General features: G+C 38.0%; 1 protein-coding gene across 7 annotated transcripts in view; it reads right to left on the bottom strand.

Annotated features, from left to right (window-relative positions):
• Positions 1-18,910, bottom strand: part of LOC105832507 (protein TANC2) — a 208,645-nt gene that overhangs the window by 170,645 nt on the left and 19,090 nt on the right. For 6 of the 7 annotated variants that reach the window (XM_036295464.1, XM_036295457.1, XM_036295463.1 and 3 more), the window contains one exon: positions 18,074-18,221. In XM_036295464.1, coding sequence (XP_036151357.1) covers positions 18,074-18,170 — 97 coding nt within the window. In that variant the 5' untranslated portion in view covers positions 18,171-18,221. Of the gene's footprint in view, positions 1-18,073; positions 18,222-18,910 lie in introns of those variants that run through there. The other variant, XM_036295460.1, reaches the window with a different exon arrangement.

The following is an 18,910-nucleotide window of genomic DNA, read 5'->3' as shown; positions in this document are numbered from 1 at the left end:
ATGAGAACATGAGTTTCACATGAACTAAATGAAAGACAGCAAGAAAACCGAAAAACCACTTGCGAAATGCTGCTTGCCAGATACAAAAAAAAGTCATTTCTCCATCGAATTGAGACTGGCGATGAAAAGTGGATATATTTTGAGAATCCTAATCGTAAAAGATCATGGGTAATTCCAGGCAAACCACCCACATCGACTGCAAGGCCAAATTGCTATGGACGGAAGACAATGCTCTGTGTTTGGTGGGATCAGAAAAGTGTGATCTATTATGAGCTGCTAAAACCTGGCGAAACCGTTAATACTGAACGCTCTCGACAACAAATGATCGATTTGAATCAAGCTTTGCGTGAAAAACGACCAGAATATCAAAAAAGGGAATACAAAGTGAAAATATACGAAAATGGATCGATGACCGATTTGCCTCAAAAGAAGAACAGTTTTTTTGGCGTGGCATCCACAAATTGTCAGAAAGATGGGAAAAATGTATAGCTAGCGATGGGCAATACTTCGAATAAAATATTTTTTATCATTTTCATACAATAAACGTGTATTTTCTATACAAAAATTCCGGTTTCATATTTACATACCTGGTACAACGAATATGAAAATAACGTAGACTATGCATCTACCCTAAGAGCAAAAAGTCGACTTAAAGTCGACTTCATCGAAACTTGACTTGGCCTGAAGTCGACTTTTTTAAGGACAAAAGTCGACTTTAAGTCGACTTATAATCGGCGAATGACCCAAAAAACATCGACTAAAAGTCGACTTCCCGTCATAACGAAAAGTTGACTTTCCGTCAACTTTAAACGTCAGATTTTAGTCACTTTCTATGCAGGGGATCTATTCTGTACTGCCTACCGACAACTATCGGTGTCGTTGCGTAGATATTTTATATGGCAAAAAGCCTGCACAACGACATGCACCGATATAGTTGTCGGTAGCCGGTACAGAATAGAGCCCCAGATCGAAAACGCAGAAATTTTGGATGGAAGTATATTTTCAAGGTTATGAGTAGATGTTTAACTCGTCCTGTCAAATATGAGGAAAAGTTTTCGGGAATTATTGAAACTTTTTGATCAGAGAAATAGATGTACTTTGCTGCTTTATCATTGCGATTCTGAACCTCCTGTTTCAAACAAATTATTATGGTGGTGATATTCTTTTCCTAAATCATCTGCGATTTACGATAACTCAATAAATATTATATAATTTGGCAGACGTTTCGTTTTCTGATGGATTAGTAACGATGTCGATCCTTTTTTTCTTGTCGGCCCAAACACAAAATCTTTTACGTCTAATGATCAAGGACGCAGATAGAGCAATAGCACTGGATAGTACATTATTTTGAATGATTGATTGAAAGTACTAAAATTGACTTATAAAAGTCGACTTTTCGTTGACTTTTCGTCATTTTAAAAGTCGACTGAAAGCTGACTTCTAAAAGTCGACTTTCTGCTGATTTTCCGTCAACTCTTAGGGTACATTCATCGAAAAACTTGCAACGTGTTTTATAGAAAGTGGTATTAATCATGTACAAGGAAATATGATTTTAAACACGTTACGCTATCATAATTGTTTCTCAAATCTCCCGAAGCATGTAAGAATTTTATTAAAAATTCGCAAATCCATTAAATTATTGAACACATCAAGGACGCGGTTTATTTACGTGTTCGGCAGTATCGCGAAAATGTCATCCACATATCTAAAAAAACGCCATAGGTCGGAAACTCAATTTATTAAACATTTATCCTCACGATCATCCAGAACTAAATCCGCTAAAATGGGAGACACCGGTGATCCCATAGGACTGCCGAAAATTTGCCCGTAGTGTTGTCCATCAAAACTAAAGTTCGTGCAATTCAAAATGAGGTCAATTGCATGTAAAAGTTGAGCCAAACTTAATTTTGTGGTTTCAGGAATAAGGATCCACCGTTTGGTTATGGCCTTGAAGACGAGTTCTTTCGGAATGTTGGTGGAAAGTGACTCGACATCTAACGACACTAACGATTCTAACTGTAGAACTTATGGTAAAATTCTTGGTAGCTTTGACAAACGACCAGCTGTCACGTATAAATGATTCTGGTCTTTTTACAGAATGTTGTAGGGTGTCATGTAAAAATCTGGCTAAATTATATGGACGGGGCTATCGATTGCCGAAACAATGATTCTGAAAGGAAAACCATCTTTGTGTATTTTTGGCAAACCGTAGTAACGAGGCAAATTACCATTGGTAGTATTGAGAAACTTGTAAGTTTGGAAGTCAATAATATCATTGTCACGCCAACATTTGATAAAGCTGTTAATTTTGGAAGTAAGTTGATTTATCGGTCTTCTTTCAAAATACGATAAGTAGTTTTATCATTAAGGAGAGTTTTCATTTTGTTAATGTATTCACGTTTGTCTATGATTACCGTAGTCTGAACTGTATCGGCTTTTGTAACAAGGATATCATTGTTAACATTTAAAAATCGTTTCTAGTCATTATACGCATTTAATAAATATCTATTTATATATGTTGTGTGTTTTTATTTGTTTAAAAACGAGTGAAGAGAATCAGCAAACACATTTCTAATATCATCGATAGCTTTAGGATAGAATTTATGTGTGTTAGTCTCAACGCTTTTGATAGTTTCAAGAACTATTTAAGAGGGTCTTTCTTGTCGGACTGATTAATCGGTAAACTAAATTTTTCCCCTAAACTGAGAAAGTCAAGAATCTTGTCAGGGATTTGTTTATGTTAATTAATCATCTTTTTTTGTTGTTAAAAAAGTTTTTATATATATTTTGTTGTTTCTTAATTAAAGAATTAAATTTTTTAATTAATTTATATTTCATCAATGGATCTCCGTTTCTACCGCACCATATCTTTTACTCCACATCTCCACAATCATCCATTTATATTTACTCCCCATCCCCCTTCTAACTTGTCCCTTTACGGCACCTCACCTACCAAATATCCCGGCACTATTCCTGCTTCCTATCCTTCCATTTTACTTGTTAAATAGCTCCTCTACACTCATACTATTCGGCCTTTCCCTTACGAGCCTTTCCAAAACCTTTGATGGCCTCTCTCTTTTCATAACCTCCTCTCCCTTCCTCTCCACCTCTTTATCCTTCACTGCCTCCATGTCTCTCTATCCCTATTCCGACTAACTATCACTCTCCTATCCTGACTAACACACCCGCCTACCTCACGCTTTTCCGTCCATCTACTCACGGCGCTGCTTTCGTCCTACCTATTCACCTCGCTCGCATGCTCTTCTCTCTATGCCTTCTTTATACTCCGCGTCCACTCTAAACTTTTCAACCGACGTTTCTCTTTTCCTTCAATTCTTACCCTGTATATATAACATCTTTTCTCAAAAAACTTTCCCTCATCCACATCTATCCTTCGCCCTAGTTCTCTCCTCTGCTCTTCTACCATTCCCTCCTTCCCACTTAACTACCTCATTCCAACACATATCAGTACACTTCTCTCACACCTGCCATCTACTAAGTCACCGGAAAGGGAAGTCCTTAATTTTTTGTACATTATTTTCTTTTAATTTTTGAAATTTTTCTTGTATTTAAATTTTCTTTTATTTATTTTTACATTTTGATTAACCCTCTGCCTACACACTGGGTTACGGTAACCCAGGGCGATTTTGAAACGCCTGCTACTTAAAAATATTTAGTAAGGAGGCCCTGGGACTGAAGGGAGAAAAAAGTTAGAATTGTGCTCTGCTTACTCCTCTTTGGGCGTTGTTAGTGTTCCGAAAACATCAGAAGTAGGAGCATCAAAAGTGTATGTGTTGGTTAGCGTTACCCAGTGTGTAGGAAATGTAACAAAAAAAGGAAAAGTTCCAAATTTGAAGTAAATAAAAGTTATTTTTTGTTCATTAAGTATCATTTACGCATACAGTACTTATATATATTACAATTTATATATAAAAACATAAACTATACAGAAAAGCAGGTAGGCGATGTGACGCTTCACCGACGCTTCATCGTAGCATTACAAATTAACCTATTAAGGCCCATGTCTAACACAGTCGTGATAACACTAAACTAACTACGGAATTCATAGAATAGGTGCACTGAAAAAAATATTCTTCATGGTATCAATGTATGACGTTTATTGACTAAAATTCATTGATACAATGAACATTTTGTTAATAGTATAAATATTACATTAAACATTTTCATTAGTCATACATAAATTTATTAATATAATGAATTATTCTTTATTACAATAAATAAAACATCATGATAATAAAATAATTTATTAGACCAATTTTAATAAATTTTTCATTAGTAGAATAAATATTTCATTGGAATTTATGTACAGTTTTGGTTCAGTGTGAAAAAAAAGTTACCTGTGTTTTTTCTTTTGGCAAAATTGAATTGTTTAAGCAATAATTGTTTGAACAAATTGTTAAAAAATGTTATATTTGAAAAATTAAAAGTGCTATTCTATTCTACGTTAAAAAATAAAAAACTTTTGTATTTGTAATTTTTTGATTCGATGCTATGTTTACGCGTAAAATTCTTATAAACAAATTGTTAAAAAGTTTCCATATGTCAATTTTTCAAACATAATATTTATTAATAATTTGTTTAAGCAATTAATGTTTAAACAATTAAGTTTTGCAGTAAGAAAAACTTTTTTTAACTCATGATATACATCTCATAATTAGTTTTGTGTTATTACGGTTGTGTTAGGCATGGGCTTTAATAGATTAAACAATTATTTTTTAATAAATTTTTTGGTAATTAATATTTTTTTAATCGAACAATTCCATAATAATTATGTTTTTCTAATAAATATTTGTAAGGCGGGGGTACTGATTTTAAAAGAACCGCGGAAAGCCAAAAGAAAGATCTGGAACGTTCGAGAGGGAGATTGAGTAGAAAAACTCTCGTAACGGGGTTTTAATGTCAGGATAGATAGCTTGGGGAATAGGGAATTGGACACAACCACGACGTAGCAGAAGAAAGCACTAATTCACAGTTAATGAAAATACTGGTTTTATTTGGTAGCACGAACACTCGCGTACATCTCGTCTTTTTTGCGTACAGCCGTACACCGAGAGAGTGTTTTTTCTCCGCGCGCTCTTCTTCTCCTTCCTTGTCGTCTGCACAGCTAGGTGTCGCATCAATCGACCAATAGTGTGCACGAAACTGCTGTTACGCCAATAAGGCGTAATACAATATATCACGTGGGCGGAAGGCCCAATCGCTGTCGCGGATTAGGTGACTCGAGCGCCTCGGCAAACGCAATGCCATTTCTTCACAAGTGGCGCGAAAAACAAAATTTGGTGTCGCGTACTAGAGCTACCTTACAGCTCGGCCAGCCTGCATTGGCTGTTCGACCCGAACACTGCAGATAATCACTGAGAGAAACTACAAATAAGACTTTTAAAAATAAATTGAACCTTAAAGAATAAACACTACAAATTATTACCAAGTGGACGGTTCGCAACTAAATACTAAGATTACACAAGTACGAGCTGTCAAAATACAAGAAAAGAGTATTATACGCATATGCTTAAAAACTAATAAAAATATACTTAAAAGAAAACCAATAGAATTATTTTATAAATGATTTGAGTGATGATTATAACGTGGATTTGGAATTATCATTTTACGTATTTAATTAACAATAGGTTTTACCCAGGGTTTTATCCTATCTGGGGACAAAATTGAATTATACGGCTTCTGCGCATTATTGAAACCTGGTATGTCCGTAACGACGTATCTGTTTTTATTTAAAACCTTACGAATTAAATAAGGACCTTTATATGGTGCCTTGAATTTCTTCTCTTCTCCTGGTTTTACAGAGGAGTCCTGAATAAATACATAATCTCCTTCTCGATAAACTGACGGAGATTTGTGACGTTTATCATAATACAACTTGTTATAATTTTTAAGCTTGTCGGAAGCTTGGCACGCTATATCCCGATTCTTATCACGGAGATCATACAAATCCTGGTTAGACAAGGTCGATTTTGAAATGTCATTTAAAACTTGAATTAATGGAGAATCAATCTGATTTCTCATCTCATATCCGAGAAGTAACATGGACGGCGAGTTTCTGATAGATGAATGAAAGGTATTATTAATGATATTCTGAATCTGTTCGACTTTATCTGACCATGTTTTTTGATCGTTAATCAACTTACGCAGCGAAGATTTCAAAAATCTGTTAACGCGTTCACAAATGCCGTTTGACCATGGCGCAGCAACAGCAATCAACCTATGTTTAATACTACGCTTTTCTAGGAATTCTTTAAATTCGAATGAGGTGTAAGCAGTTCCTCGATCAGAAACAAGTTCAATTGGATTTCCAAAAGTATTGAAAACTAACGTTAAATTTTTAATTGTTTCTTTGGAAGTTGTGGACTTTACCGGGAACAACCATGTGAATCTGGTAAAGGCATCAATCAAAAGTAAAATGTGTTTATGACCGGATGTTGACACTTGTAACGGTCCAAAATGATCAGCATGTAAAGTATGCATCGGAACTTTAGGCGTATCATAGATTTGAATTTCGCCTTCCTTTGTGTGAGAGGAAGTATTTGAAATCAAACAAGTTAAACAATTCTCAATGTATTGCTGAACCTTTTTCCGCATCGACGGAAACCAATAATTGACCATTAAACCTTGAAGTGTTTTTTCTACACCACAATGAGCATTATCTTCGTGATAAACGCGCAATAGTGTTTGAACCATTGAGTCGGGAACGTAAAAACGAGGCCGGTCTGAAAATTTTCTATATACTAGACCATCTAGCAATTCAAATTTTTCATGTTCGCTATTTTCTAAACGTTTAGCAAGAACTTCGATGTTAGCATCAGCCAATTGGCGATACTCTAATTCCTTTTCTAATGGCATCGAATCAATGGGAGCAGCGACTCTACTCAAAGCATCGACATGCGCCATCTTTTCACCTTGTCGATGAACAATTTTGAATGTGTAATTCTGCAGGCGGATCGACCACCGAACAATACGTGGATTTAGATTAGCTTTATTCAAAGCGTAAACAATTGCATAACAGTCGGTAATGACTGTGAAATCTATACCGTATAGATAGATGTGAAACCTTTCAATTGACTTTACTACTGCGAGCATTTCAAGATCGAATGAATGGTACCGACTTTCGGCATCATTGGTGGCCTGACTAAAGTATGCAATTGGGGCCAGAAAACCTGTATCCTGCTTTTGCAATAGGATTGCAGCAATAGCAATTGAACTCGCATCCGTATGGAGTTCCGTGTGAGCTTTTGGATTATATAACCTTAAAACAGGAAAAGAAAGCAAAGACTTTTTCAAAGCATCAAAGGCATTTAAACAATTTTGAACAAAGTTAAAGGGAACAGACTTTTTGAGTAATGAATACAAGGGTTTTGCAATTGTGGCAAAATTAGGTATGAAACGTCTGAAGAAACTAACTAGCCCTAAGAAACGTTGAAGTTTATGTACATCTGTAGGAATCGGAAACCGTTTTACGGCTTCTACATGCCTATTGCTTAAAGTAATTCCTTGCTCTGAAATCATATAACCTAGATATTCAATACTTTGTTTTAAAAAAATACATTTTCAAAAATTCAATTCAAAAGAATATTGTTTCAATAGAAGCATGGTCTGATACAAAATTTCCAGATTTTCATCCACATTATTCGTGGCTATCAAAATGTCATCGATGTAAACTAGAAGCTTGTCTTGGCGAATTAGAGGATGGAGGATCTGAATTAGCCTTTTTTGAAATTCGGCTGGAGCTTCTGAATAACCAAAAGGGAGTTTAAGGTATTCATACTGACCATCTGGGGTCGCAAAAGCAAAGTATTTAGTAGAATTTGGATGAATGTCAATGTGATGGAAACCATCCTTTAAATCCAACAAAGTGAAAATCCTTTTGCCTCCTAATCGTGCAAGACAATCCTCTATTAGGGGAAACGGGTACTTTTGTTTGATAACTCGAGCGTTCAACGGTCTTAAGTCAACACAGAGTCGGAGTTGACCATTCCTCTTGCGCACGGGCACCACTCGAGCACAGTAGGGGGAAGTACTTATTTTAATAATATTTCTTGACAATAAATCGTCAATAACTTCGCGCAGATCGTTCCTTTCTTTGTACGCAAAGCGACGGGGTGCAAAAGCATACGTCGAAGTGTCCTTAAGAGAGATCGAAACATTATAATTGTCACAAACCTTTTCTACCGGAGCAGAATTAATTTCGTTAATTAAATTACAGAATTTTAAATCTACTTCTGGACCGCAATCAGTTTTGACACTGTTGGGCGTTACTATTGACTGATCTTCCTCATCTTCCTCATAAATTTCGGCGGAAGCTACTTCATTAATCAGTTTTAAACACTCACGCGATTTTAAGTCGGAAGGACTAAAAACAAGCGTTAATTTGTTGGAGCTCAAAAAATCACGTCCTAAAACAACATGTGTAGGCCAATTATCATTTTGAATTATTTGAAAATCAACATGAAACAATGACCCCGGTGAGGAAGATAAGCCAACTAGAGTCTTTTTACTATCAACTACTTCAATTTTGGAATCGTTCAAAGTACGAAATTTCTTAGCGTTAGCGCTATTGTAACAAACGTTTTGTCCAAAGAAAATCTTATAAATTGACTCACGAATAAATGAAACGGGACTTCCGGTGTCTAACAATGCATGTAAACTACACGGTACACCGTTCAAAGAATTAATTTCAACGATCTGATCACTTAACCGGAGTTGACGTTGGGAATCTGCATCAACACAGCCAACCAATGGTGAATCCTCCTGGGAAGAAGCAGACGGACTGGACGCCTTGAGTTCTGCAGCGGCAGCTACCGGAGAGGGTGAACCAGCGGGCACTAACGTAGATGTAGACTGCTCTTTGCGCTTCAACTTGTAACAGTCTGATTTAACATGTCCCTTTGCCTTGCAATAGGCACACACCACATCCTTCGAGAGCACTGGTGAAGATGGTTTCTTTTGAGAAGAGTCCTTGGTATTATGCAAGTCCTTGGAGTCTCGTGACTTGTCCTTTTTTGGCAAAACAGGTGATGAACGTTTTGGCGTTGCGCCTGCGGCTTTTATGGTAAAATGCATCCTGTCTAGGAATTCATCCACTGTGTTTACATTCAGAGAAGCAGCGGTGCTCCGAATGACAAAATTAGTAATGCCACTGATGAGAAACTGAATTATCTCCCTAGGTGGCAGTCTAAGAGGGAGTAACAGCTTCATCTTATGTGTAACGTAGTCCTGGAAGCTCTCCTTTGAGTAGTTCCATTTTCTAGACTCAACTTTCTGCATTGTCTCTTGATACGAGAGTCTTCGTCTAAATCGTTGGGCGATGGCAGCTTTAAAAATATCCCACGATTCATTCACAAGTTCGACATCTAGCTCGAATCATTCTTTTGCAGTTTTTTGCAGCTTGGTTGTAGCGGCTAACAATTTGATGTTACTGCTAGCGCCATGTACTGTAGCAATCCTTTCAATTTTATTGAGCCAGAGCTCAACATCATCATCTTCTGAGCCGTGAAAATGAGGAATCTGCGAAGCCAGAAGAGAGACAGCTTGCGCAGGGGGCACGGTTGCAAACTCAGGTCGATAAGCATTTGAATGTCCAGACAAGAACTGTGATTGATGATCCTCGACACTGATATTCCTCGTCGTAGCCAGTGGATTACGCAAATCTGACGATGTATTCTGAGTCGGGTTTACGTTCAACGTTGACAGCTGAGAAACACGTTCCGTGAGGAATGCAATTTGTTGCATCATATGACGCATCACTACTTGAGGTATTTGAGAATCGGCGGGTACAGTACCTTCTTGTAACAGACGATCTTCCTCGTCTCCTTGGATACTTTTCCACTCGGATGTATTATCCGTCGGGCCTTGATAGCCTGCAAAATGCGACATGATCGCATCAACACACTCTTCCTTAGAATTTTTCTCGGGAAGGTCATATTTCTTGAGCTCTTCTTTAAGTTCAGAAAGCGAGAACTTATTTAATTTAACACGCAATGACTCCATTATTACGTGGTATCACCGACGAGTTCACATCGACGGCAAACAGTAAAACAAAAGTACGGCAGTAGAAAGAAAAACCGTTGACTATGGAAAATTCCAGCACACACTCAAAATGGCGGAAGAACTAAACGCGGGAGCACGAAGACAACACGCGCGAACGAGCCAATATGGCGGAGAGACTATAACTTGAGCGAAGTTACGAATTCGCGAAACGAATATGATTAGTACGACGGCACAAACTGCTACGTGGTTTGTAAACTATATTTCTTCATCCCACTTCTGAATTTCGTGGCTGTAAGGCGGGGGTACTGATTTTAAAAGAACCGCGGAAAGCCAAAGGAAAGATCTGGAACGTTCGAGAGGGAGATTGAGTAGAAAAACTCTCGTAACGGGGTTTTAATGTCAGGATAGATAGCTTGGGGAATAGGGAATTGGACACAACCACGACGTAGCAGAAGAAAGCACTAATTCACAGTTAATGAAAATACTGGTTTTATTTGGTAGCACGAACACTCGCGTACATCTCGTCTTTTTTGCGTACAGCCGTACACCGAGAGAGTGTTTTTTCTCCGCGCGCTCTTCTTCTCCTTCCTTGTCGTCTGCACAGCTAGGTGTCGCATCAATCGACCAATAGTGTGCACGAAACTGCTGTTACGCCAATAAGGCGTAGTACAATATATCACGTGGGCGGAAGGCCCAATCGCTGTCGCGGATTAGGTGACTCGAGCGCCTCGGCAAACGCAATGCCATTTCTTCACAAGTGGCGCGAAAAACAAAATTTGGTGTCGCGTACTAGAGCTACCTTACATATTACTATTTTTATTTAATATTACATGTATTTGGACTACATTCATTTTTTACCAAATTCACATCACAAAATAAATACACTAGTCACAGAAATTAAGGGATATTTTAAAAATTCCAAATTTTTAGGTGATTTTCAAAAGGCTGTAATTCGAAGAAAAATGGTCGTAGAGAAAAATAAAAAAAAAAACAAATTAAAGCTTCAAACTTCTAATTTTCAGATCTTGAATTCGAAATTTTTTAGCATCAACAGTTTTTGAGTAATCAATAAGAAAACCGTCGGAAAAAATTTTTCCAAATTTTTTCTTGCCTTTAAAAAGGTCCACAAACTTCCATAAAATTTTTCTAGTGATTCCATCATAAAGCTGTTGTAGATAATTTAATTCTCTATAATTTGACCTTTTTTGAGCCCTGTACGATGATTTTTCGCTGAGTTATCAGTTTTATTTTCGCTATCGTCATTCAAAGCAAAAAAGTCATTCGACTTTGGTAATCCATAACTCGGGAAATAATGATCGTACAGAAAATGAAAGGAGAGTTTTAAAAACTGCAAGGTATTCTCTACAAGTCCTAGTTATTGGTTTTTGTTAAAAAAATTTTTTTAGTACCAAAAAGTTGATTGAAAGAAAGGTTAAAAATTGCGTAATTAGGGATATTCGCTTAACTTGGCATAATAATGGATAGACTAAGGATATTGACTGTAACTTTTCAACCTCAAAGTATTCCCAAAAAACCCTAAAAATTTCAAAACGCTGCGATTTTTTTTTCATTCTGCTCAGAATAATTGAATTTGTCATTTTTGCTAAAAATTAATTTAAGGATGACTGTTTCACTTTTTATTCATTTTTTTATGTTGAAAATGTTTTTTTAGCAATAATCCATATTTTCTTTATCAGAAAATGTTAATTATTATAAACAAAATTTTTTATCTAAAAAAAATTTTTTTCTTCAATTTTTGTTTACCATATCTACAATGCTCTACAATCGCCAAAAAAATTCGTTTGATTTTTTGGGAGCGTCCCAGATGCGCACAGTAATAAACGGACACAGCAGGCTGAGTGAAACGGACACAGTAACAAACGGACACAGTAATAAACGGACACAGTAACAAACGGACACAGACCAAATGCGCACAGAGCGAAACGGACACAGTGCGAAACGGACACAGTAACAAACGGACACAGACCAAATGCGCACAGAGCGAAACGGACACAGACCAAATGCGCACGGACCAAATGCACACGGACCAAATGCGCACACTGCACATGCGCACACTGCACGTGCGCACGGACCAAATGCAATCCATGTACATTGCAAGCAGAGTAAAGTCCACATAAGTTAGCGACTTGGACGGGGTGGGTGCGGGAGAGAGGCCGAAGGCCCTCCTTGCACCCCCCCCCCGTGTGTGTGTGTGTGTGTGTGTGTGTGTGTGTGTGTGTGTGTGTGTGTGTGTGTGTGTGCGCGCGTGCAAAGCATTCACTGCATCACATGGGTTTGCGACTTTCCGTGTATGCATTTGGTCTGTGCGCATGTGCAGTGTACGCATTCGGTCTGTGTCCGTTTCGCACTGTGTCCGTTTCGCTCTGTGCGCATTTGGTCTGTGTCCGTTTCGCACTGTGTCCGTTTCGCTCTGTGCGCATTTGGTCTGTGTCCGTTTGTTACTGTGTCCGTTTCGCACTGTGTCCGTTTGTTACTGTGACCGTTTGGTCTGTGTCCGTTTGTTACTGTGTCCGTTTCACTCAGCTTGCTGTGTCCGTTTATTACTGTGCGCATCTGGGACTCACTCGATTTTTTGCCGGCACTGTTTTTTTTTACCACCAGCATTAGCGTTATCCAAAGCGTACCATGTGGAGGTTGCACGGTGGATTTACGCTATTGTATGTGTGTGCGTGCGTGCGTGCGTGTGTGTGTGTTTTAAGATAATGAGACCCTACGACTTGTCACTTCCGCAATATTTAAACGACTTCAAACTCATTAAATACCCTTAAATTGTATATGTGTGTGTGTGTATGCTGCAGATCACAATTTAAAATCGCGTATTGCCGCCTCTATTGCTAATCACCGATTCTAAGCGGTCTCGCATATTTATGCACCGTTGGATGTCTCGTTGCGGAATTCCTCGCCAAGTTTGCAAAAGCGCTTGGAACAATTGAAGAAGATTTTGTAATCGCGGTTAGTCTTATCGCAATCGATGCCCGAGCATGTCATAAACATGCTCAATGGGGTTCAAGTCGGGACTCATAGGTGGGTTGTTGAGAGTTACCACGTTGTTGGCGTCAAGAAAATTTCTCATACGCTTTGCGGTATGAGGACGAGCATTATTCTGCATGAGGATGAAACGATTACCCCTGGAACCACACGTCTACGCATGAGCAGGACGTGTGGTTCCAGGATTTCAGTGACGTACGTTTCGGCAGTCAATGTTCCAGGAATGATTACCAAAGGAGTTCTGCTATTCATGGATACGCCTGCCCATAGCATTACTGAACCGCCATTAAAAGCCGTGACTGGCCGCGTAAAATTATCACGATCACGTTCCCCACGGCGGCGCCAAATGAGAGAGCGTCTGTTATTGCCATGAAGACAAAATCGGGATTCATCTGTAAATAATACAGTGGCCCACTGTCTACGACCTCAATACCGATAGTAATGCGCGTAGGCTAATCGGGCTCGACGATGTCTAGCTGTAAGCATAGGCACGTGGTTTGGGCATCGAGCATGTAGTCCTTGCTCTCGAAAGCGACTTCAAACCGTTGAGACTGAAATGTGTTGTTGGGGAGGACGTTGTCGACGATTTAAAAATTGATGAGCAATCGTATGTGCATGCACAGTAGGTTCTCGATGAACCCATCGAACGATAGCCAGGTCATCGCGCTCGGTAGTGATCCGTCACCTACCTTGACCCGGACATCGCTCGTAGCTTTGGGTCTCGTTAAATCGCGTATAAGCACGACTAACAACCGATTGGCTCACTCCTGTAGTAGCTGCAACTTGAACTTGATTATTACCCTTTTGAAGAAGAGTAACAACGCGAGTAACATCAGTTGCAGATAAATATCGCCGCGGCATATCGAAGAAAAAAATTTTTTTCTAACATCAAAGAAGAATTCGAATATCCCGAAAGGAGTTTTGGATTAGTTTAAAAAAACTGTTTTTGTTTTAATGAAAGCTTGTGGAAACGATTTGGACTCTGAAGAATTCAGTAAAAATTCAAGATAAAATACAGCGATCCATTGGAGGTACAGTAGAAGCTCCGCATTGCCACTTTCCGATTTATTGCATTTCCTCTTAATGCCTTCTTCATTGTCTCATCGAAGGGGAAATCTATTCCCCCACTATGCGCACTACCGCGCATCAGCGCCGCGCAGCCTGCTCACGTCGTGTACGCCACTCTTTCCCACTCTGTCGATAGAGGGGTTACTTTGCAGTGCCACAATTTCATTCAATGCCACGACACAAACCTCCGAGACCATGGCTATACGGAGCTTCTACTGTATATCAACTTTTGCAATTAATTTTTTAATTGTTTAAAATTAAAGCAGTTACAGCGGTCAAAAAAATCAAACAAATTTCTTTTTACGAATGTGGAGCATTGTGAATAGGATTAAAAATAAATAAATAAAAAATTTTTTTTACAATAATTAACATTTTTTTATAAAAAAAAAATATGGATTATTGCTAAAAAAACATTTTCAACATAAAAAATGAATAAAAAGTGAAAAAGTTATCCTTAAATTGATTTTTAGCAAAAACGACAAATTCAATTATTCCGAGCAGAATGAAAAAAAATCACAGCGTTCTGAAATTTTTAAGGTTTCTTTGGGATACTTTGAGGTTAAAAAGTTGCAGCCAATATCCTTAGTCTATCCATTATTTGCAAAATTATGCCAAGTTAAGCGAATATCCCTAATTACGCAATTTTTTACCTCTTTTTCAATTAACTTTCTCGTAGTAAAAAAAAATTTTTTTAACAAAAACCAATAACTAAAACTTGTAAAGAATACTTTGTAGTTTTTAAAACCCTCCTTTCATTTTCGGTACGATCATTATTTCCCGAGTTATGGATTACAAAAGTCAAATGACTTTTTTGCTTTGAATGACGATAACTCAGCGAAAAATCATCGTACAGGGCTCAAAAAAGGTCAAATTGAAGAGAATTAAATTATCTAGAAGAACTTTATGATGGAATCACTGGAAAAATTTTATGAAAGTCCATAAACCTTTTTAAAGGCAAGAAAAAATTTGGAATTTTTTCTGATGGTTTTCTTATTGATTACTCAAAAACTGTTAATGCTAAAAAATTTTCGAACTCAAGATCTTTGCATGGAGAGTCGCAAACTCATGTGGAACAGTGCAAAACGTGGACACCTCTTCACTGTAGCCACACACGCACACACACACACACACGCGCGTGCGCGCGGGATGCAAAGGGGTGCTTTGCCCCCCTCCCGCACCCATCCCGTCGGTAAGGGTGCCTAGAAAGTCGCAAACCCATGTGGTACAGTACAAGCGTAGACGTCGTTTCAATCAGATTACTGTTTTAGCTAATGTTAGCATAAATAGAATTTTATTGGTGATGTCCGTTTTACACTGTGCGCATCTGGGATTCACTCCCTTCCTCTTATTTATAGAGTGTATAAGCGCAATGATATCATGTGTGCAATATGCGTGTGCGCAATATTGTCATGAATGCAATGTGTATGTGCGTAATAATGTCATGTGTGCAATGTGTATGAGCGTATTAATATTATGTGTGCAATGTACACGTGTGCAATGTGCATGAGCGTATTAATATCATGTGTGCAATGTGTATGGACGTTTTAATATCATGTGTGCAATGTGCTAATATTGTTTCTTTAACTTATGTGTGCAATAATGTCATGTGTGCAATGTGTTTGTGCCCAATAATGTCATGTTTGCAAATGTGTGTATGAACGTATTAATATCATATGTGCAATGTGCATATGTGAAATAATGTCATGTGTGCAATGTGTATGAGCAAAATAATATCATGTGTGCAATGTGTATGAGCATAATAATGTAATGTGTGCAATGTGCATATATACAATAATGTCATGTGTGCAATCCTACTCTTGTACCTTAATTATTTTCGTGTGTGCAAACGAAACTGTATTCAATCGGGATTGTAGGCAATCGGGAATGGAGGCAATCGAGCAGCTCAGCTAAATTTATGTGCAAATAAAGCTGTAGGCAATCGGGATTGTAGGCAAATGGGACCTCCCCATTAGATTGTGCTCTCCAAATCGATAATTTTTTATATACATCTAAATTTTCATAAATCCATCATATTGTTTAATTTTTAAAATGTTTTCTAAGCTCTACGAATTTTTAATTTAAATAATTTTATTATATTTAGAAAGTTAAAATCTGCATAAAGTAGTATTTCTCTTATTTACCTTTGAGGACCAAAATCGACGCATTTTTTTCCTCCTTTAATCAAAATTTTATAATTTACTCTTTAAATTTCATAGACTAAAAATAGTGTACAACAATTTTTCAAGTAATTTTCCAATTCCTGAGTTAAAATTTACTTTATTATAATAAATTTTAACTATTACTGGAGTGGAAAATCACTCGAAAAACTGTAATGGCAGTATTTTCACTCTATAAAATTTAGAGAGTACATTTTAAGCGTTTGTTGTAAGCCGATTACAACTATATCTATTAAAATTGCGACACGCATCTTTCGAAAGACGTTGCAAGAAGCACCTCTTTCGAAAGACGCACAAGAATCCGCCGCGCTCACGGAAGTCCCAATTAACTTCCGTGAGATTACAACAGCGCAATCGGAAGCAGTTCGTATCGCCCTAGAAATAGGCGGGAGCGTTACAGATGCGCACAGTAATAAACGGACACAGCAGGCTGAGTGAAACGGACACAGTAACAAACGGACACAGACCAAACGGACACAGTAATAAACGGACACAGTAACAAACGGACACAGTAACAAACGGACACAGACCAAATGCGCACAGAGCGAAACGGACACAGTACGAAACGGACACAGACCAAATGCGCACGGACCAAATGCACACGGACCAAATGCGCACACTGAACATGCGCACATTGCACGTGCGCACGGATCAAATGCAATCCATGTACATTGCAAGCAGAGTAAAGTCCACATAGGTTAGCGACTTGGACGGGGTGGGTGCGGGAGGGGGGCCGAAGGCCCCCTTTGCACCCCCCCGTGTGTGTGTGTGTGTGTGTGTGTGCGTGCAAAGCATTTACTGCATCACATGGGTTTGCGACTTTCCGTGTATGCATTTGGTCCGTGCGCATGTGCAGTGTGCGTATTTGGTCTGTGTCCGTTTCGCTCTGTGCGCATTTAGTCTGTGTCCGTTTCGCTCTGTGCGCATTTGGTCTGTGTCCGTTTCGCACTGTGTCCGTTTCACTCAGCTTGCTGTGTCCGTTTATTACTGTGCGCATCTGGGACTCACTCAAATAGGCCCTACGCTACAAAATCAAACCGCAAGGCTACCGCGTTCCGATGTCGAAACGCTTAGCCTCGCGGAAGCTACCAACGCCCGGTCACTGGCCCCCGAAATTGCGCCAGAGATCATAATATATAAACGCGACCACGCCGTGACCGAGCGGAGAGTATCACAACAGCGACCAAGCATCGTCGCATACCGTAAACATTATCGCGAGTGTTACGTGACATCAACACAGCTGATTGTAAGCGCAAGAAAAGGAAATAAAGACAACGAACAAGCAAGCAAGAAGCTTCTTCTTTTCTCTCATACACCGAGCCAAACCTTCACCCTTTGGGTCCTAACCCTTCAGGCAGGACGAATCCCAACTACCGACGGGAAAGAATTCCCAAAACGAGCAAACGCTCACAACACATTATACAATTTTGTTTCTTTCATTTTTGGATTTTGCAAGTTAAAAATAAATTGCTTCAATTAATATTTTAAATTAAAAAATATTTTATAAACAAAATTTTTATTTAATCTCGTTTTAGCATTAAAAAAATAACGGAAGGATTAATAAATCGTTATTTTTTAAGTGACGGTAACTAGTTACTTTTTTAATATGGTAACAAGTAACATTAACTAGTTAAAAAATTACTTTTAAAAAATAACTTTTTTATCCTGAATAACATAACAAGTTACATTACTGTTATATCAACTATACATATGTTTTGTTAAACGAATAGATTGTAGATATTGAAAATTTCGTACATAATATATACAAAGTTTTTATAGAGAAATTTTTCAATAATCACCATTTTTGTAGACTTCCTCGTTGACCAACGTTTCTTCATCATCAGTGTCGGGTCCAAGAGATACTGGGGTATATACGATGGAATCTCTCGCTCTCATATCTTCCTATCTCAATTGGACACGTCTCTTATTTTACAGTTCGATAACGAGCTGAAATGCAAAGTATGCAATTATGTGTTACACGTAACTTAAAAGATCGGATTATATTGAATTATTATTATGAATTTAAAAAAGTACGATTTGTTTCCTTTCTAACTTCTTTTCAAAGGCAATACGGAAAATAATCGGTTAAAAAAAAAAGATACAATTGTTTATTCGATTAGCAGCTGATTTTTTGAAGTTGAATTAGTACATTGTGTAACAAGACGGAGGCGAGTGTATATACCCGCACTTGTAGGCAATAACCGAACTACACGTACTATTTTTTATTACAAATGCGTAAAAAGTTACAAGAAGACTTTAAGGAGGAAAGCGGAGCATTTGCAAAGAGTGGAGCAATTTAAAAAAAACTTATATTTAAATAGTATTGTAATGAATAAGAAATGCTTATTTATAAATTTTATTTTTTGTTTAAATTTGTTGTACATACATTCAAATATTTTTCTTTTTATTTTTACCGCAAAAGATTTTCTGTAGTCTCTTCCGCAATTTGGACAATCTGTGGAAGGAGCGTTCGAAGTGGCTACGTCCGAAATGGCCACGCGTGAATTTGATCACGTTCGAAATGGGCACGTTCGAACGTGGCCACGTTCGGAATGGCTAAGGGAAATATTGTACAGAGTTTAATTTGCCCATGTTTGAAACGACCACATCCGAAATGGCCACGTCCGAAATGGCCA

Source organism: Monomorium pharaonis, chromosome 1 (assembly GCF_013373865.1).
Source record: "Monomorium pharaonis isolate MP-MQ-018 chromosome 1, ASM1337386v2, whole genome shotgun sequence".
NCBI lineage: Eukaryota > Metazoa > Arthropoda > Insecta > Hymenoptera > Formicidae > Monomorium > Monomorium pharaonis.
The sequence above is the reverse complement of the archived record's forward strand: the minus strand, read 5'-3'. Positions and strand labels throughout refer to the sequence as shown.